Genomic DNA, 21,797 nt, shown 5'->3' with positions numbered 1-21,797 from the left:
GTTCTCTCAACTCCTATAGCAGCAAGATAAAATGTAAAAAAAAAAACAAAAAAAAAAAAACAAAAACCACCTCAAGGGAAATACCACATCCTAAGAAGGGAGATGTATAGTCAGTGTACTGTAACATAATGTAAGATTAAAAAAAACACACGTAAAGACAATTAATGTGCTTAACATACACCGAAGGGGGATGGAAAGAGAGAACAAGAAATTACGTGTCCATGACTAAGTTTTCAACCTTAAAAAGTTAGAACTTGTAGGAAATTGGAGGCCAAAAAAGGGAGGCTTCTAGTTTAAACAGAAGAAATATCAGTTGATTAGATATTGTTTTAAGATTAGCTGCTGTGGTCTTTCCTTTTAAAAAACAAACTTTGTAGGGTTGGCATTTTTGAACAGCTAAAAGCAGCAGCTGTTACTGTCACCAACTAAGAAAAGGAGGAGATAGGATTATCAATTCTGCAGCTCATTTTGTTTAACACAAAATGGTAAGAAAGGAATAGCCCAAACAGATGCATCCCAACACATTCCAAACAGATTAGAAGCCATTGCTTCCAAACAGGGGATACTAAGCAGCACTATCAGGAGGGGTGAGGGTTAGATAGGATCCTCTAAGTGGGGTTGTACATTCAGAGAAACAGGGGACTTCAGAAAATAAAACCTGAAGAGAAAAACACCTCCCCCCCCTTTCTCCTTTTGATAAATATGTTAAAGTGAATGCTGTAAACTTACCAGCTTTAAAGCTGAGTTCATCTTGCTCTTGGCCCTCATAGTCATAGAGTGCACGTACTCTCACCTCCATTGCAGGAGAGGTATCTTCATCAAATGGATTGGTGTCTCCATTTGCATCAGTGGAAGAGAAGGGATTATTGGACTCTTCATCAGACCAATCTGTAGGGTAGCTTTGGTTTTTTTCATAGCTGCTAACACTGAAAAAAATTTTTAAATTATTCTTTTCTGCTCTTAAAATAGGACACTGGAAATACCACTAAGATATCAGTTCCTCTAATTAAGCTTAAAGTCCACTCTAAGGCCCAGTTTTGAAACTTTGTTGCTGGTTATCTTCTCTATCTTTAGCGGACAATGCCTCATTAAAAAAAAAAAAATTCTTGCAATACATTTGCAAAGTTAGAAAAAGGCAAAAGAAAAAAGATATCAAAGATAACCTCCCCACAAACTCCAAAAACTTCTCTATCAAGAAATCTATACAATCCATGGGATTATTTACTCTAGAAAGGTAAAAGGTGTGCAGGCAGTAGATGAGAGGAATGATCTGGTTTAGGATAAGACATTTACATTGTTTAGCGGAACCTTCCTCCCAAATCTCTATGCACCTCTACAATAGCTTTCAACACTTTTTGTATGTTGCAATCCACCAATAACGAAGCTTCATTATACTGCAATAACTTGATCACTTAAAGAAAAGTTCACTGTTGAGCATGCACATGCCATTTAAGAGAGTGGTATGACATCCCTAGGTGTGCATACTGAAGCAACAAGCAGCTGTTTGAGAAGGTCCTAAATAAAAAGAAAGCAATCGTAAAAGCAGATTTATTCAGTGAGAACACACAGAGCAGTAAAGCTCCAGAAGTAGTTTCACTAGAAAAACCCATTGGTTTTAACATTTTTATAGGACTGCTATAGGAAGGAAAAAAGCAACAGCAGTTCTGTTAGCAGCTGCCAATAACCCCAGTTGTTTCAAACCAAAGATCAGGGCAACAGATATGGCATCTGTTAGGAAAGACAAGTTAGGTTACAGTGTTGCTTACATAACCACTCAAAAGGACTTCATGCACTGACCGGCATAGTGTTATAGAAACCAAAACCAGAAAACCCTGGACAGAGAAAGTGCAAGTGTGAAAACAATTAAAAAACAACATTTCACCAACTTTTTGATCTTATTGTCCTCCTTTTCACTGACAGTACTCCCAGTATCTTCTTCATCTTCAAAGGGATTGTAACTTGATTGTACTGACTGCACTGTGTTACTCTGGACACTAAGACTGCTAATTTGGAAAAGAAAGAGCATTATGGCGACCCTATCTGTTTAAAAGTAAAAGTCATTGGTGTCCCACTAAGTAGTTTCTTAGCAGACCCCTTCTCCAGCCAAAAAAACCCAAACAAACCCAAAAACCACCAAATGAAAAACCAAATGTCTATCAAGTGTAGCATAAGACCCAAGAAAGTTCAGAAAGTCTCACATATGATACATTTGTCCAGAATTAGAATATCCTTTGTGTACCATAATTTCTTTTTCTTACTGCCTGCAATAAAAGGCAGTGCGATTTTTCTAGCCAGTTTCATTCCTTTCTAAAGCAGCTGATGTTAACAGTTTTGTATTAATCACATCCAGAATTCTGAAGTGACTAAATGCTTTGCAAGCTACGTTTTCAAAGTATAATTGTCATTTCTAGAAATGGGAAGGTAGCAACAGACTAACTACCAGCTTAGCTACAGAAAGTGGAGTTTTTCATGAAGTTTGGTTTCTTTTAATTCCCAATGGAAAGAGAACTGTAAAATGGAGAATAATTCTCAAAATATTTTGTGAGCTGCACAATCACTAAAAATGCTCACAGATAATGAACATTTGGTTGGACAGCGACTTTTTGATCCTGTAGAGCTTAGTGTTCTTGAAGTTAACAATCCTTTCCAAATAGTCTTTTTAGGCATGAAAAACAAAATACCTGCTATGTTTGTTAGGCTGTGAAACTTGATCTCCTGTCTGATTAATACCAGTCAGAGTCACTCCATCAGAAGCCTTCTTCTTCTCTCTTCTACTGAGAGTGCGATTCAGATCTGCAGACCACTCCTATCAATGAATGCAAAATGTGATTGAGAAATTTAATTGAACAAGCAATTATCACATTTAATTTGCAGGCTGAGTAATGGAACATACATTTATACATACAACAGTACAAATAATTATTAAAAAAGATAAGTTACTCTAAATGTTTCAGTTATAGTTCTCATCTAGTTCCTACCCTAGCTATGCAAACAGATACCTGTGCTACTTGCAAAATCCCAAGGTTACCTGTACTTCCCTGCTTAGTATTCTGAATACCTTGAAAAGACTTAAAATACCAGATATCTGGCATATAACTAGAGAAATCAAAGGAGCTGGCCAGTGCAGGTCTTTAAAAGTTGTATTGAGAGGGCTTACTGTTTCAAATAATGCCAAGACATCTGGCTTTAAAAGGTAAACCTTACATTTAATTTAAAAAGGTATTATAATCTAATTTAAGACAAGGCTTACTTCTCAAGAAGTCGTCCAAGTATGACCTACGAAGCAGCTCATTTTTAAACTAACTGTATAACACTTCTCCTGTCCCTAAGATTTGAGCCCCTAAGGTACTTCACTCTAGATTTAGTGAAATTTATTGTCCTTAAAAGCCATCCATAAAAGTTAAGGCTCAAATCAACACAACAATTCAGATGTTTTTAGAAGGCAGACAGACAGGAATGATGAGACCTAAACACAACTTCTCCCTATCAAGTCAAACTAAGCTGCGTACTGATATAAAGCAGGAACCAACAGAGAACAAAATGGATGCCAGCAAATATCCTATGCTGAGGCATTTTTCATCTCAGAAGACTTAAAGGTAAAAAGAAGAACTCAGAAGATAGTTTGCTATACTAAAGATAGCATTTGAGATAAGTATTTTTAACAGGAAAAGAAGATTTTGCGAGTTGCTATTACTACTGCTTTTACATGTAGAACACTCAGTCAGTCTTCAGTGATTTCTGGCCAACTTTTCAGAGATAGTTCATCATTTTAACTTTGTACAGATACATATTGGATTTCTGAGTTACCATAGTATAAAGACCACTGACCTAAGCATATTTGCAGTTTATAATGCAATTTCATATTCATTTGATCATGACTTTTTTTTTTTTACTTACATCATCCTTGTAGCATGTAAATGAGAAAAAACTTGATTAGAAAAATAGTAACAACAGTATTTAATCTGTTTATTATAATGCTTATGGAAAAGGATGATAATTTCCCCACGCAGAAGTAACTGTAGTTCAGTGTTTCAGGCAAAGAAATTCTGCAGTACTGTTACGAGCTTTCTTCCTCAAACCTTCTAATCAAAAGTTACTCAATATTTTAAAAACAAGTGATATTTTCCGTTATGGTTAATAAGGGAACAGTGAACACTCCAGAGTTGATGCTTCCACTCCATTAATTTAATGCCTAGAAATTATATTAACTAAATCCCTGATTCTGGTCAGACAAACTCATCTCAGTTCCAGACATTTGATACTTTGATAGTATGATCTGCACTGATACATTCTGGTACTTGTTTCTTGTAAGCTATGTTAGCAGAACACTACTTCAAAAAACTCCTTTCTTTTGAAGATGGCATTCAGCAGTAAAATTACCAACTGGTTAAAGGTGGAACTTTTTTTACTCAAAAAACTAGTTAAGACTTATAAAAACCAATTTTCAGAACTGACTGAAGTATTTAGTTCAAACTTTTTCAAAGTCTTTGCTGCCTACACTATAATTACGTGCTAACAGCGAGGAGATTCACATTGAAGTGTGATACCAAAGGGGAGAAGTAAAAACATATAGGATAACATATACAGGTGTCAGAGGTTTATCAACTAAACCATGGCTTACTAATGAGTTCAGTAATGACTTTAGCTTAAAAAAGAAAAATCACTATAGTTTCCTGTTTTACCCCTTTTCTCTTTAAATAGGTGCCTGATACAATCACCTCCAAAAGTTGGAGGATGAGGAGACCCAATGGAAATCAAGAAAAGAAAACTATGACTTGTAAAAACAAAAAAATTCACTGCTAGAAGCCTGAATTTAAGAGTTACACCAGAAAGGAATATGACAAAAAGCAAAGAGGAAAAAATAGACAAAACAAAACTGGGTTTTAAGTACTCTGACCTTACCTCAAACTGAGGCCAATTCATTGACATCCCTGGACCTTGATTAGCTCTAAACCACCGCAAGTCTTCCACAGCATCTGCTGTTTTGATATTCTGTTCCAGTTCACGGTAGATATTTTTGTAACTGCAAAACAAATTTGTCTTTGAATTTAGTATAACATTCAGAAACATGGCAAATCCCCTAGTCAAATGAAAAAAAAAAAATTTCAAAGTTCACAACAGTATTGGAAAAAAAAAAAAACCTTACATCTGTCCTAGTTTCAGCTGGGATAGAGTTAACTGTCTTCCTAGTAGCTGCTAGGTGCTATGTTTTGAGTTCAGTATGTGAAGAATGTTGATAACACTGATGTTTTCAGTTGTTGCTAAGTAGTGTTTAGACTAATGTCAAGGATTTTTCAGCTTCTCATGCCCAGCCAGCGAGAAAGCTGGAGGGGCACAAGAAGTTGGCACAGGACACAGCCAGGGCAGCTGACCCAAACTGGCCAACAGGGTATTCCATACCGTGGGACGGCACATCCAGTATAGGAACTGGGGAGTGGGGGGGGGGGGGGGGGGAATCGCTGACCCAAACTGGCCAACAGGGTATTCCATACCGTGGGAGGGCACATCCAGTATAGGAACTGGGAAGTGGGGGCGGGGAATCGCCGCTCGGGGGACTAGCTGGGTGCCGGTCGGTGGGTGGTGAGCAATTGCACTGCGCATCATTTGTACATTCCAATCCTTTCATTATTGCTGTTGTCATTTTATTAGTGTTATCATTATCATTATTCGTTTCTTCTTTCTGTTCTATTAAACTGTTCTTATCTCAACCCATGGGTTTTGCTTCTTTTTCCCGATTTTCTCCCCCATCCCACTGGGTGGGGGGGGAGTGAGTGAGCGGCTGCGTGGTGCTTAGTTGCTGGCTGGGGTTAAACCACGACAACATCAAGACAGACTTTTTAAAACTTTGACAGACCTATTAATTGCCTGTAAAAGAAGAATAGTAGTCCAACAAGTAAGCTTGCTGGAAGTTCACAAAAACATAAAATCCTTATTTGCCAAGATTTTCGAATTCTGACTCTTGTGTAAAGTAACTTAATGGGCTGTCATTAAATGTAGGATTTACATACAAATGTATTTAAATTACTGAATGCCAATCTTGATGTTTCTTGAATTTAAAAGCTTGCCTACAAAACAGTAGAAACTGGTTTTGTGATAAATCCATAGCATTCTATGAAAACTCCTGTCTTAATCCAATTGGAATTATAAATCATTACAAAAATCTCAAGCCTGAAACGGAGTTAAATGGATTAAACATTTTCCTGTGCAGGTATAATATCTGCTAGCTGCTTTTATTGTTTTAGGTACTCTATGATATTACTAACTGTACTATTTATACAAAATATCAAATACTATAAAAAAGAACCTTACTACTTTTACTTATCTCTTAGTCTGTTTTTCATTAAAGTTGAGTTCTAATAAGTATAACATTTTACAGAATAGAAGTCATGGTGCAGGTACAACTTTGATCCCCTGATCCTAGACCACACACATGATGTATTTGCTCTACAGGCTGTGACTACAAATACAATTGTTTTATACAAAAAAAAGGAGTATAAAGAGGTCTTAACACAACAGCCACAAGGCTTAAAATAAGAGACGCAGAACTGCTAGTCTGTATTCAAGCTAGAGAGAATTTGGGGAAATCCTTCCAGACCAAGTCACACAAAATTTAGAACTAGAATTCATTAGTGCTACATTGTCAAGGAATCAAACTTTCTCAATATACTTCCAAATTTCTCAATTTCTATATATTACTTGACTAACATGTATGTGGTATGTTTGGGGGTTTTTTGTGGTGGTGTTTTTGTTTTGTTTTGTTTTTTTGTTTGTTTGTTTTACATCAGTGGTTCTTTGAAAGCATTTAAGCAATAGAAAGGCATATTTTGAGAAATGGAATAAATAATTTCAGATGACTGACTAGCCATCAGTTAAATAACGATAAACTGGAGGTCTGCATCTGTAGAAAACCAGGCCGGGCTATTTTCTGGACTGTGCTCTTCAGCATTATTAGTCTTAAGAAAGTTAAAAATCAGACTTCCTTTTGGGAGTTTATTCTACACTTTTAATCTCTGTGTATTCAAAGAGGCAGACATTAGGAAATAGACAAACAGTTACAGTTGCTTTATCCCTAGTTTTATCCTAATAGTTCTTTTCTTTGTTTGCACCTTATTAACATACCATAAGACACCAATCCTGAACCTCTTGTATCTTAAAAGGAAATCATTGCCTCTCCACTTGGTCATCTTCTGTAGTCTTCCCCCACCCTTGCCCTTTAAGTCAACTATTTCTCATTTATTTCTGTTCTGTAGTTTCTTTCAACCTGATTAAACTGAATTCAAATGGGCAGCAATCCTATCTATCTACCCTGAGAGTAAAAAGAAACTGTCTTCCACAGCAGTTCCATAAGAACTTTGAAGCAACCCAGAATGATAATGATGCTGAAATAAGTGATCTTGCCCTTACCTATTGCTTGCTCTGTATTTGTTCTTGCCCCTATATCACCCCCTTCACTTATGCCAGCACTAACATTTGTGTGACTGCATAGCAAGTCAATTTGGAACATTAATCAGGGTTAAAACCAAATTAGATTCTTCTTGCCCTAGGTTACCTTGATCAGCTCCTTAATTCCGCTGGTTGGACTACCATAAAGAGTTTTGACACTAGCAGAAGAGGGAACAGAAATGAGCAGCTAGCCAGGAACACACTTGTCTCCTTTTAATTGAAGTGCCAACCAGAGTGCACATGAAACTCTGCTGTTGCAAGTGGGATGTAAAATTCCACTAGTGTTACAGCATTTGCTGCAGGTATTCCAAGTGTCTGTCTTCTCAAATGCAAGAGAAAACAAAAACATTATAACCACTGGCTTGCTGATATACTGAAGTAGCTTAGTATCAAAATGGCCTGTAGTAGTAGATGACATGCCACACAGTCTGACAAAATAAGCTGTATGAGCTCTGGTTTTAGTTCACTAGCAGAAGTTTAGATTTCTTGGAATGTAGTGAGGAGGGTCCAGGCAGAAAGAACAGAGTAAAATAAAAGACATGCTTTATCCATACCACAGTATAAAGAGCAGACTTTAAAATTACGATGGACAGATTTCAGCGACAGTCAACCAATTTATCAACCAACATTTATCCCCTAGTTAAGGTAATTACTTGAGACTGAGCTCTCATATTTTAACAATAGATGTGTTTATGCTATGAAGTTCATGTGTCTTACACTAATAAATTCTAGCTTGTTCTCCAATAAACATGCAAGATGTGTAATACACCAAACCCCTCCTTTCCCAATCTTTGATCCAGCATTTTTTGATTCTAGGCTCTGAATCCTTTCTAATTGGCACACATTTGATTATAAAAATACAACAAGAATGAGGGTTTCTTGGTTAATTTAACACTGTGTTAAATAAAACTAGTAAACATTAGGGATAGATGCTAATCTGATCTTAGACAAAAAGAATTAAGCTCTTTCACTTACACTTTAAACAAATTGAAGTAACACATTAGAAACAAATCAGATTCTAAACTCTAATCTACTTCAAGTATGGATTACTTTTCATTGAAAAGTATTAAGCATTAATTTTTGAAGTCTTACACAGTTTTACCTTGCAACATTAGACAAGTCAAGGTGTTTTTGAACTTCCAGCAACACTTCTCGAAAGAAACGTAAGCGTTTTTCCTCAAACTGCTGACACTGTTCAAATACCTGCTCCATGTTTTCCATATATTGAGGAGTGGCATTATCTAATTCTTTCAGTGATTTTTCATATTTTTCTTTTGTCTGGGGGTGGAAAAAAAACCAATTAGTAATGTATTTTATTACTACCCTACGTAACAGACTTATCAATGTAGTAATGGCCAAGATTTAGACCAGAAGTTCCCAAAATGCATTCTCTTTTCATGACCACAGTACCTAAGTTAGGTCACGATGAGAGTTATCTAACAAAACTGCAGAACAGTTACAATAAAGTTCTAAGCCTCTTACCTGGCTTTTTAACAGAAGTCATGACAAATGTTAACGTAATACTAAAGATAAAAACCAAAGGAGCCACAGAGTAAATCAGAGCAGGCAGTCTTTCAAGTTACAGGTCCCTTATTTAAAGATCTCCAAGTAATTTCAAAGTGTTGTCTTTTCCCCTTCAGTAATTTACATAGTCAACTGTGAGTTATGGCCAAAAAAACCTAACATTGTATGCATCCCTGTGAATATAAATTGCATACACTGTGAGCTCAGTTAACAGATAGAACCTCAGAGTCTACACTAATTTACAGAAGTAGTCCACAGACAGGAATTAAAAGATCCCACCCCATGTAACATCAGCCTTCCAGATCACAGAACAGCATTCTCAAAGGGAAAAGATGTCTTTGAAGAAAGTCACACAAGAAAAGCCTTTTGGTAGCAGCCCGCTGAAGAGAGAAATCAAACTGGACAATAGAATGGCATTTCCACAATTGTATTTACTTTTATTTAAATGGATTATATCAGTTTACTTTCTTAAAAAATGCATTCTGCAGTCAAGAATGACTACAATTTAAGATGTTGTCAGCAAGCTTTAAGCACCTATCTCTCAGCCTCTCAAGTGAAATAATTCAACCCTCACTACTAAATGAGTAGAATTCTGTCCCAGAACTTCACTGTCTTATTCTGCTTCCTTCCCTGCTGAAAGTACCTACATGAAATAGAGGCAATACATAATCTATTCTTCACAGAAGAACAACTTGGCATTCACATATGCTTTGAAGAAAACTCTAAGTTTTGGTATAGGACCATAACTGAAAGTGCGCTGCACTGCAGTCCAGAGCACATTAAGGAAGAAAAAAAAAAAAGCTTAAATATGCACAAGCTATAGGTTAAAAATACTGCATATGAACAGTATGTTAGTATACAGTATACCTTTAGTACATCTTGTTTGCTTCTCTCCACTTTGTCTTGTAATTTCTTAAGTTGTTCAGGATTTAGTGCTGGATCAGCTTTGCTATTTGTTTCTCTGGATACAGCCAGTTTCTCCTCTTTGCAGGCCGCATGGTATGCTTTCTTTGCAGCTTCCACCTACAAAGTAGATTTGAATCTTTGCATCTGCGACAGTTTCTAAAACAACCATCAACTGAATTGTTTAGCCTTATAATTGTGTTGCAATGAAGAAAGTGTCAGGGTTTGTTTCAGGATGTTCTTTCTTTTTTTGAAAAAAAAATTTTTTTTTTTTTTTTTTTTTCATTTAGGCCAAGGAATGAACAATACACAAGAATGAAAGTAAGGAAATTATTGTAGTACTTATGAATCATCATTCTCTCACCATACAAGAAATGTCACTCATACAGCTTAGAGAAGCGTGGAACAGACTCAAGAAAAGATTTACAGAAAGTGCCCAATAGAACGTTTTTTCTTCATGCCCATGTTCTCCTGCTCCCCTTCTTCTACAAGCCTCTTATTTAAGAATAATGTTGGATGACAAGGAAAAAAACCCCACAAATACTTTTCCCCTGCTCATTCCTTTGAGCAATTCATAACTTTCAAACGCATGAAATCAGATACTGTTAAAATGATAGCTTAAATTCCACTTTTTCCAGATTTTCACTGAAGTCATCAAGATTAGTAGAGACCAAGAGAAAAATACTTATTTTCAGAAGAGGACAGAAAGCAAGAGATCTTTTTGAGAAAGGAGGGTCCAGCAGAGAGAATAGGGAGTTTACTCCCTTATAGAGATTTGAGACATTAATATATTGTAACACAGGATATCTAATACATAATCTACTGCTGTACCTCTTTCAGCTTTTTTGCCCAGGGTTTCTGAGCTTTCCTAAATCCATCTTCTGCTTCTTTGGTTTCCTTAAATCCTCCCATCATTTGCTTATGAAAGGCTTCCTTCTGCCAGTTCTTGATTTTTTCAAAGTCTTCATTCATCAGTGAACCTTTTACTTCTAGATGTAGTTCACTCACTTTTTCAGCTTCTGACATAAAAGCACACCAAGCCCTTTCTACTGTTCCATACTGTGGGCCTAAACACAACAGAAAGTGTCATTCTCAGTAACCATCACCCACATGGAACTTATATTCCCAAGAAACTTCCTGAAGCTACTGACTTATATTCACTTGTAAACAGCAATATTGATGCAAACCTAGAAAAGGGAACAGTTTCTTTTCAGATAAATTTAGAACATTAAAAATTTTTACACCAGAAGAAATAATACTCATTTAGTCTGGCCTCCTTCCTCCTGTACTATGATTCTCCATATTCCACCTATTAGCTCCTCTTTGAACTGCCTTCAATTTCTCAACACAATTTTTGAAGCATGAATAACCAGGAAAGGACAAACTGTTTCAGAATATATTAAAATGGTATCAGGTTAGTCTTCCATTAGAGCAATGCCTAGCTCTTATTACTAGTCTTTCCCCCACAACCACTGCCCCTTATTGTTCAGATACACTTCTCAAACTGTGTTCTATGCCATTAGCTACCTAGAAACAGCCAGTTCTCTAGAACTGAATCTGTTTGGATACCCCAACACTGGAGGCAAGATTCACCTGCTTCAGTAAGAAACAAGAAAACTAGCAAAGGAGCAGGGCTTTGTTTGTTTGTTTTTAATCAAGAAAAGCTTGATAATTTGTTACATTACTGAGCCTTTTGCAAAGGCTCCATTATAGGCTAAAAAGTACAAAATTTCTACTTTGTACTTACCAAAACAAAGATATACAGAAACATTTCTTTCCATTTGAGAAAGTTTTCGGAGTTCAAAATCAGAATGCATTACCTTTTTCCACAAGCTGTTTCCACCTTTTCGCCCATTCTGTCAGCTGCTGAGCATAGACCTTCTCTATTCGTGCCCGTTCATGAATACAATTCATAAGATCATTGCAAAGTCTGTGACCATCATCAATTCTTTTTACTGTCCGCTTGTAATTTCCAACCTATAAAGAGACAAATACTTAACAATTTCTGCTTTACAGCTCTGAAAACAAGAAAAATCACTAATTAACAAAAATACTGTTACCTAGGAGCAAGATAATCTACTAGCAGGAATGAATCAATTATAGCATAAGGTATTTTTCCAATTAATCTTAACACCTAACTGCAACACCACCACAAAGGCCACAAGTTCTCCTGTAAAAAAAGTTATTAATTTTAAAAGTAAAAGCTTTACTATATTTTATTAGTCCCGCAGTGTAATTATGGACAGTCATCACAATTGTTCTGCATTATTATTGTTTGGTAATGTTTTGGATAATCAAGATATTTAACACAAATACAGTATTTCCCTCTTCCATGCTTATTATTAAGTACCTAATGCCTTAATTTTATGCTGTGTTTAATCTTTCAGGATTAATAAAACTGCAAAGACATGCAAAAGAGTATTGCAACATCTCTATCAAGCATAATAATAGTTTTTGTTTAAGAATGCAGTACAGAAAAAGCACAACCACTATATATACAGCAGAGACCGGATGTGCCCTTTGTTACAGCTGTGCTTCACTGCTGACAAACTAGATAGCAACTATTTTGAAAGTATACGGTAGAATTTCATGTGGGAAGATACTGACAGCAATGACATGGAGTTCTCATACCTAGAATTAACTTGCGAATGCTAAAGAAAAAAACCCATAGTTGCTCAGTGTACAAGCTACAAAAGGACGAGGACAGAGAAAAATGCACACTATATAATGAAAGTCCATTATATAATGAATCCTTTCACTTTTGTGTACACACCAATATGGAATCACCAATCTAAATGGCCGAAGGGAAAAAAAACCAACCCTGATACTGCTCCCAGACTAATATTTCCACCAATTTCAAGGTCACTCAGGTTGGCTTTTGTAAACATTGAACAAGACATAAGAACTTGGATAACAGAATTTGCACAGCCTATTAAATATCACAGTCTCTTATCTGCCCTAACCACCTGACTGAAAAATAAAGATTAGCAGTAAGGCAGTAGATTAAACATTCAAATACTTAAAGCGTGTTTGTAATTTTTACATTTGAATCATATCTGATTCACATCTTAAATACATTAAACCATCCAACTTTTAGGTTTGCATTTATTCGGAATTTTGTCAGCAGATGTACATGCAAGCCATCTGCTTGAGGAAAAACTCCTCAAAGTATATAGGGAAATACTCTTAAAAAGGGAAAAACCTCTATTAAGTGCTGGAAAAATGGAAAAATAGGTGACTATGCTGATAAATATAGATGTACGTTAGGACTCCTCATCAAAGTGGGAGGGATCAAAATCATCAGTGACAAGGACAAAACCAATTCCTTTAGTGGCCTCAAAGCATTCATTTGGGCATGGTTTTGGACTAGATCTGTTTCAACAGATCAAAGAAATTTAGGTAGCATCTACGAAAAGCATTAGTTAGCAGTCACTGATTTGTCTAAATCATGTAAAAAAAAAAAAGTACACACACCCCACCACCACATTTAAACTTAAGTCACAATATAATTGAAGATAAGAAGCTACCAGCATCACAAAGAAGCTAACATCAAAAATCAAGATAGTCAATGCATCCATGTCGAAACAGATTTCATCTATTAACAAGAAAGTATGAAAAATAACCTCTCATTTTCAGGAGAAAAAGAAATTGAGAAGTAGGCAGTTTCAAACTAACACCGTACACTAACAAATATAATATACATATGTAATCAAAGCATTAAGAAAATTAAGTATCTCAAAGAATACTTTCTAAAGCCTTTGTAATGGAAGGGCAAATCATTCATCTGCTCAAAATTACTCCAGCTGTAGGTTCACAGCCAAGCAGACTTAAAACAGGTTATGCTAGCTTGGCACAACTACTGAAGCCTTACATTAGCATCAATTTGCGTCTCCAGTTATATGCCCAGGGATTTCGTCTCTAGCACGAACACTTCCTTTCATAAATTTTCACTATTAAATTAGCATTTTAAATGCTAATATTGAATGGGAGCTGGCTGCCTCATGGTATTTTTAATGCTTTCATTTTGTGTTGTCTGAGCAAATTCTAACCTCATGGTAATATCTAGCAGTTGCCAAATCTCAGGCAGGTATTCAGAGAACTGAATTAGTTTACCTATTATGGTCCACTCACTATTATTGCATAAGGCCACCTTTAAAGAACTGCATGCAGACCACAGATAATTGACCCAAGCTACCTCCTTCTCCACAGGAGGACTGAAGGAACTAGCATCATAGTTTAGAACCAGTATAAAGAAGAACCAGGCCTACAATACCAGAAAATAACAACCTAGTATTCCAAAGAGAGCTTTTTATACCAGTATTTTTGAGAAAAAAAAAATAAAAATCCCTTGATTTATGAAACAGTAGTTTACAGTATGTTAGACATCACATTCAAATTTCATGCCCTATGAGGAATGCTAGAATTTTGGAATACAGCATTTTCCTGTGTTTCATGACACAGAACTTAAGTTATATATGTGGCATTTAACATTTTTAAAAACCCAGTGGTTTATTAAAAAAAAAAATTTCATTTTAAGTTATGGACACTGCAATGACAAATTTTTTTGAGAAATGGAATGTGCAGCCTGCCATTGTAGGAGGCAGACTCAGAGGTACAAGAGCACAGGGTATTTAGACCACACAGCCAAGTAAAGGGAAAAGAACTCCAGTCTTTATGCAGCCAAGGAACTACTAGGTTAACTGTAGATAAGTTAAAACAATTAAATTAAAAACCTATAAACACACTAAAAGACACACTGAATTCTGGAGAAGAAAAACATGACTTAATACATTGTTTTATTCAATACTATTTTCTCCAATTCCCGAGGTAGACTATAAACATTCTGCAACACTTCCCCCTTCCCCTTCACAAGAAGTATTTGAGCTAAAACAAAAATGACATATTCCTTTATTTGTAGGAACTGACCAGGGGAAAAGAAAAAAAAAAAAAAAAAATCCGGTGTTTCTTTGTTTCAGTCAGAGCCACATTTACATAACACCTTGCAATTTTCAGATTTCTCAATTAGCACCGTTCAGTACATGAACATATGATTTTACTAGTTAGAATAACTTTCTGATGATTGTGAGCATTGGGCTATTGCCTGCAGACAACGAAGACATGAAGTTATTAGTTCCCTTGTCCTACAATTGAAAATTTGTTTCAGAAAGGTAAACAGTAAGATTATAAACTTTCTTACAGTTTCAAGAAGAATATTTAAAAACTATATCCTGCTTTAATTTTAGCATCAACACTTCACCCATCTGAAAGAGACATTTTATTACACAGTACCAAATTCAGTTGCTGTTTACCCTTAGTTGCCAGAAACACTTCAAAAGGAAGTAACTCTAAGAGTTTATTTCTGCAAAATACCACTATAATCGTCACTTTCTTGATGCAATTCTGTGAAAATTGTGATTCAGATTTGCGTCACCCTCCCACCCCCCCTTTTCTAAGTTGAGTTATCCACCAATTTCCCGTTTTCCACTGCAAAAAATACTGAGCTTTGCTACTAATAAGGCTCAGCTGATCCCATTTTGCCCCATTTATCTCTTACAGGCATTATAGATGCCTTCAGATCTCCATTTTGCTTAGTCAATAAAACATTCCTTCTCATTTTGATATTTCCTCTCATGCACGAACACAGCAATGTCACCTCAAATTCTTTGTCAAATCTAAGATTTAGGGAATCTGTAATTACCAGAGAAAAAACACACAAGCACACTGTGATGAGGCATTTAGTATTGTATAGTTAGCAGTCCAATCATCTCTCCTCTGTGACTGCCAGTGTACTAACGTAGCCAAGCACCAATATGATCTTTAGTGGGAATATTTAAGAGCTTACAACCTCATTATTTTACAATTTCACAGCACTAAACACAATGGGAAAGTCTTAAATTATCTAGGCTCCTTTACCTCAAATAGACTTTTTCTTTTTAAGCATATTCATAGAGCAGGATAAAAGCCTATAAAGAGTTAAACACACTTAGCAGGTTTTTCTGGTACACTGAATGAAAAATAAGGGTATTTTAATTTGTTAGCAGCCCAGAAGGTGGCAAATGTTCAGCTATTGCTAAACTCCAGTCAGTTAATTCTAGTATATCATGATAATTGTTATAACCACAAATATTTCAGGAGTTTCAAATGCCTCAAGTAAGATTTGATGTCAACTCTTTTTCCAAACTTGCCTAGCTTATTCATAACTAGTCAGCCTTTATGAACTGGAACCATCTGAAAGAAAGTCAGTCACCATAGCATACAACAAGGGTTTTTTTTATGGGCAAATATTCATAGGGAGGAAACACAATAATGAGCTTTGAAGGCTTGTAGTCAAACCCACGCATACCGATGGCCAATGTGGGGACACACTTACTATTTCCAGCATTCCATTTAACCATGAGTACAATTTCTTTCCAGTTACGTCAAACAGGAAGTTTCCAAACATTTCAACCAGCATTAACATCTATAATACTGTGGGTTTTTTGTAAATAAAAATAATTATCTTGATGCATAATTAGCACATACACAGTCCAAGTACCTATGAGCACTAGCTCTGTGTAAGTTTTGTAAGTTTACCCATATAAATTCACCACTGGTTGCAAGAAAAATCCTGAGGAAGCTCTTAAACCCACAAAATCTAAAGCCAAACATACCAGTAAACAAACACCTGGCAATATAAATGGAGAACATTATGTTGCTCAATGTTATAAGGAGAAAAAAAAAATGCATATAGGAGATACGACAGGAATCTACTATTGCAGAGTCCAGATATTTTTAAAATGAAAAAGCTAAACAGTTCAGTCTGCTTCATCAGCAAAAAGCATTCATTGACAAGTAACTGAAATCCCTCAACATAGGAACAACTTTTCATTATTCAAGAGTGAGTTTTGGGAGCTTCTCCCTCTTAAATTCCCTGCATTCAACATACTCCCCCTCAACAGATAACCTCGTGTAGATGTTGGCTGATAGTAGCAGGCAAGAAACACAGGTATCAAGAGTACCAAATGGGCAGGACCAAGACCATCTGAGCAGACAGCTTATAATGCAGTTTGTGGGAAGCATGTCCCAGATCGGCTGCCTCTGCTATCCAGAGTGTTGGGTTTGGGCCTTGCTTTGGGGTTTCTTTTGGGGGAGAATGGGAACGCATATGGTGGCCAAATTTGATTCATTCATACTACATAGGGGACCAACTTCCCCTTTCTGAATGAATTATCTTGCTAATGGATACCTTCGCACATACTTCAGAATGCAATGAAAACCACGTGCTCAGTACCTCAAAATGCATACCAGGTCCTGCCCTCCAAGGGAATCAGCCACAGGCCTAAGTTCACAGTGCTAATGCCAGTTGCTGGTTTAGCAGCTGTTCAGAATAACTATTTTTGTTTGGATAAGTAAGTATTTTCACAGGGCAGTTAAACACCTCTGCAATAAATGGAGAGGGCTCCATATTGCTGATGCCAGCAGAAAATAAGGGAGTAAGGACTCACATCTAGGGTATAAGTGGCACACAGTCTGTGAGGTACCCATGGCTCATTAAAAATAAGTGCTTCCATAGGCAGGGTAGCTCTTCCTTTTGATGTCTTACCTTGCCAGATATGCATACACTTCTACTTTGATCTCCTTTCTTACCTTCCCAGGTATCTAAGTGAACAATAGCATTGGTCTCAGCTTGCTCAAGGCATTTTTCTTTTATTGTGACCATAACAGTGATTAGCAAGCATAAGGCCAGAGCTTAATTAACAAAACACATCACAAAAATTGGCCTTCCATTTATTATTAACATACCAAATTCTTTCACGTGCATTTCAAAACTTCTTCAGTAGAACAAAGGCAATAGGGTTGTCCATGTCTTGTCTTCTACTAGAGCAGTACAATGTTGGAACCAACCAGTTTTGCCAGTCTATTTTTGGATGCAAGAAAGTGGCATGAATGATTATGACACTGAGATGTATATACAGCAGTCATGCAAATGCTGAGAGTCTATGTGACAGATGAGAAAGAAATACAAAGGGTTTCTAATTGCACATTGGGTTCCAAATTTTCCACTTTCCCGTGGAAAAGTTACTGCCATCCTGCTCCAGGTTATCAGCAACAACCTTTGATTACCCAAAGCATGCCACCCTTGTCAGCTAGATAACAGAGATGAAGGAAATCCTTCTTAGAGCATATCAACGAGACTCCTTGGTCTTAAAAAATTTCTGCACCCCGAGAGAGCCATAAGCTTAACCAGATACATCAAGGTACACTGAGGCTTGTTAGAAAGATGAAGAATGAAAGAAAAGCTTCCATTTCTTAAGTAAATTAAGGCATTACTACAACTGAAACTTTGATGAAATCCTCCACTGTTATTGTGGGAATATCTTTCAGAATGTCTTTTCTTACTATTTTGCAATTCCTTGCTCTTGAATCAAGCTTAGAAGAAAACATCTACAAAATTCTCTGTTTCCTAAAGTACTTCTACTTGGTAAACACCTGGACATATCAGAGGAAAAAATAAAGATTTTTTTCCTCCTGAAAAGGATTTATCATCCTGCTAGAAGAGAAAAAACTTTTAGTAGTAGCTTGGATTCACTAAATACTGAGAAAATTCCACAATTTAATTGTGAAAGCTGCTATTTCTATTGCATGCTAAAAATAAATACATATTTCTGAGCCCCTAATTTTTTCAGTTATATCAGCTGTTCTGATACAAGATACTACCTATGCCTAAACCTTATCCTACCTACATTTTTTGACTGATACATCTACAGTAAGTCAACACCAAGAACAAAAGTCCAAACAGCAACTTCTCCAGTTCCCTTTCAATAAGACAACAATTTCCCAACCACAAATCTGAACCTGATAACAACATCTATGTAGTAATAAAAAAATACTAGTCTTTAAAGGAAACAAATTACTATTCATATTGGATTTCAAGCATTGAGCTTGACTCTTAATGCCAGAACTGGAAGTTTCCATGAACAGTGTTGAAATAGCAACCTAATAAAAAAAAGCTTCATAGATGAAGCAACCTGCATTGAATTGCTCCATGGACAGTCTCAGCATATGTAACCAAAGTTAGAGCAGTAAGTTTAGTACCATGCAACCATATACTACAGATTCACATTTTTAAATGTGATTAGACTGCTAGTAATTACCTTTTTAATAAGGAACCCTAGCAAAGGCAGTGACAACTCCAAAAGAAAGCAAACACTTCTAGAGCCAGAAAACTGATTAAGAACTAAGTGTTTTATTCCCTAAAGACAACATTGTATGAAATTTCTGTCAACAGCAATGGCAAAAACTTTCAAGTTGGTTTATCAACATTTTATTAAGTGTAGTTCTTATTGTCAGCTCAACAGAACATCAACATTCAAGAAATAAAAGTGGTTTAGTTTCAAAGATATGCAGTGAGCAAAAAACAGGTTTCACAGTAAGTTCTTCAGATAGGTCCCACACCCAGCCACCTCACTCTTTCCTAAATGTCTTTCAAGAAAAAGATGGGCTTTGCAGCACACTCCAAAGGTAAATAAATTTGAGTTATTTTGGAGTGTGAGGCAACAAACTCAAAAGCTCATCCTGCCAGACTGTGTCTTCTGTGCCATGGCCAAATTTAAGTACTTTTCACTGCTTTCAGCTGTGGCAGTAAAACATAGCAAGGTAGTGTTTAACAAACTGCAGGCTGTCTTTAAAAACAAAGAAAAAACCCTATTGTGTCAAATATCTTAAAAACCTCTAATGAAAGAGTGCAAATGACAAAATCTGCAGTGATGATACAACTTCCAAATCGATTAAGAGTTCTTTACTTCTTGTTACCTGAGACATGAAGTACTGAGGCTGGCATTCCAGAGACGCCGCATCTTTTCTAATTAAGTCAGACAAAACACATTAATCAAAGCAGTTTAGTTATCCATTTTGAGAAAGATTAAGAGTAGAATTCAAAGTTGCAATCTGCAGAAACAAAATAACTGATTCAGAAAATATGGAAAAAGGACAAGTTTTAGACTAAAATTCAGCCAAATTTAGTTTGGAAAGATGGCTCCAAGCCAGAAGTACTTAAACAAGAGTTTGGTAATTAAGTTTGACAAGCTTGCTGTTAGTTTCTGCATGTCACTTAACACTGAAGAGTTATTCTTAAGTTAAATTTATTAAGACTTGCACAGGACTTCCTTTACTTTAGGTTTGTGTTCTACCAACACAGAAGCCTGGCAAACCTCCCCCCTCTTAACTCTTGATCTGAAGGGTAATTCCAGTCTTACTGTTTTGTCAGGCTTCTCTGCAGAAAGGTAAGGTTTAAAGTCAAATGGTACATTCTGCCAAGGCATTACTTGACCTAAGCAAACTGCTGGATACCTTAATTATTCACTCAAGTAATCAGAAGTATATACAAACCAAAATACATTCCAGGCTAGTATCAGGCATGCATGTCAAAATGCAGTTTCCTCACATAAATGCACAGCAGTAGAGTGCAGAGGTCACAAGAAAACTACTCCTGGACAAAAGTAATCACTTCAAAATATCCTATATAAAGGCTACACTGCAGCGGACAGCACAGCTTTAGGTACTTTACCACTTTCCCTTATGTTGTGTGCTTTAGTCCAAGCATTTTGTTCAGTGTGGGACAAAACCCCACATTCCCTGCCACACGATGCTACATGCAACTATAAAGGCTGTCAATGAACACCTAAGTTCCACATTATTCACATTTCTCACTATAATAGGGTATTGCCGAGACTACTGGTCTTCTGAACAGTTTAATACCCAGTAATAAGGAGTCATCCTACGATAAGTGTAAGAGTGCAAAGAAACAGCAGTTTCCACTGAGAGAAAAGTTTATATACATGTTTTTCTTAAGACAGCTTTGTAAACATGTTAATTCTCTCAAACTACACAGACTTTGTAAATTTACCAAGCATAGCATGCATGAATGTCAAAATTCACTACCATGTCAATCCTTCCTGTTAATAGTTCTGCATTACTATAGAATAATTTATCATTTATATCAGAGTACTCTTTTTCATGTTTAGTTCAAAGTATCTTAGTGTATTCATAAAAGCTCCATCTCCACAGAATGCCAGGGATGTCATACCACACATTTTTCAACTCTCCATGCAGTTACATAAACATTTAGGCATACCTACTACAGTCTTTCAGCTATACATACAGCACTTTATGATAACGTGCTATATCTTTTGAACTCGCTAACCTATTCTTTGTTGGTTTTTGCTTTTCTTTTTTTAACCACCACACAAATGTCAGAGTTGATATTTTAAGCACTAACCAACGATAAGACTTTCACAGCCTCCCCTGTTTCACTGAAATACCACTTAATTTCAACATATTGAAAATTCAAGCCTTTAGTCACTTTGCTAAAATAATGACAAAGCCTTTAAATCCATAGTAAGAACACAACCATCTCTATTAACGTTTTTTAAAGAATTGGCATGGGTAGCCACAAAACTCCCAAAGTTGTCTGTCCTAAGAATCAAACACCACAAAGCAGATGAACAGCAAAACAAGTAGTGTTTCCTATATAATTCAATACTCAAAACTCCAAAATTCAGCGAAATATTTCCTTTTATATTGCTAAACTGTCAAAAGCTTAGTACAAGGAAATACAGGATTTTTTTTTTTTTTTTTTTTTTTTTTTTTTTTTTTACTGTGGTCATCAATTCCATGGAAAGTCCAATTCTGCTTTCAGAAATACTGTTAATACTTTTAACATCCTTAACGTCACTTCAGTAACAAAGCCATTGACTTATCATCGGGATTGATTTTTTTACTGCAGCCAAACCTTTGTTTCACTCCCTGAAGAATGAGTGTGAAGACGGTCTCTAGAATTTTTAATGAACTGAACCCATTCCCTGAGAATATAATTGCATCTTCAATTTTGGAGATTACTTTTAACTGATTTTAGCATATTATTAGTTAATATGATCTAAGCAATGCTA

General features: G+C 36.1%; 1 protein-coding gene across 7 annotated transcripts in view; it reads right to left on the bottom strand.

Moving 5' to 3' along the window:
* PACSIN2 (protein kinase C and casein kinase substrate in neurons 2) overlaps positions 1-21,797 on the bottom strand; it is a 64,135-nt gene that overhangs the window by 5,552 nt on the left and 36,786 nt on the right. For 3 of the 7 annotated variants that reach the window (XR_003927090.2, XM_030040239.2, XM_030040240.2), the window contains exons 3-11: positions 11,691-11,847; positions 10,702-10,937; positions 9,835-9,990; positions 8,546-8,721; positions 4,903-5,023; positions 3,898-3,903; positions 2,682-2,806; positions 1,887-2,003; positions 730-926 (exon numbers count right to left, since the gene is read on the bottom strand). Coding sequence is in view for 6 of the 7 variants with exons in the window: in XM_030040239.2 (XP_029896099.1) it covers positions 730-926; positions 1,887-2,003; positions 2,682-2,806; positions 3,898-3,903; positions 4,903-5,023; positions 8,546-8,721; positions 9,835-9,990; positions 10,702-10,937; positions 11,691-11,847 (1,291 nt within the window). In the remaining variant the exon portion in view is untranslated. The remainder of the gene's footprint in view (positions 1-729; positions 927-1,886; positions 2,004-2,681; positions 2,807-3,897; positions 3,904-4,902; positions 5,024-8,545; positions 8,722-9,834; positions 9,991-10,701; positions 10,938-11,690; positions 11,848-21,797) is intronic. The other 4 variants (XM_030040241.2, XM_030040242.2, XM_030040243.2 and 1 more) reach the window with 4 other exon arrangements.

The sequence above is a fragment of the Aquila chrysaetos genome, chromosome 17, assembly GCF_900496995.4.
Source record: "Aquila chrysaetos chrysaetos chromosome 17, bAquChr1.4, whole genome shotgun sequence".
Taxonomy (NCBI): domain Eukaryota; kingdom Metazoa; phylum Chordata; class Aves; order Accipitriformes; family Accipitridae; genus Aquila; species Aquila chrysaetos.
Note: the sequence above shows the minus strand (reverse complement) of the source record. Positions and strands in the feature narration are given on the sequence as shown.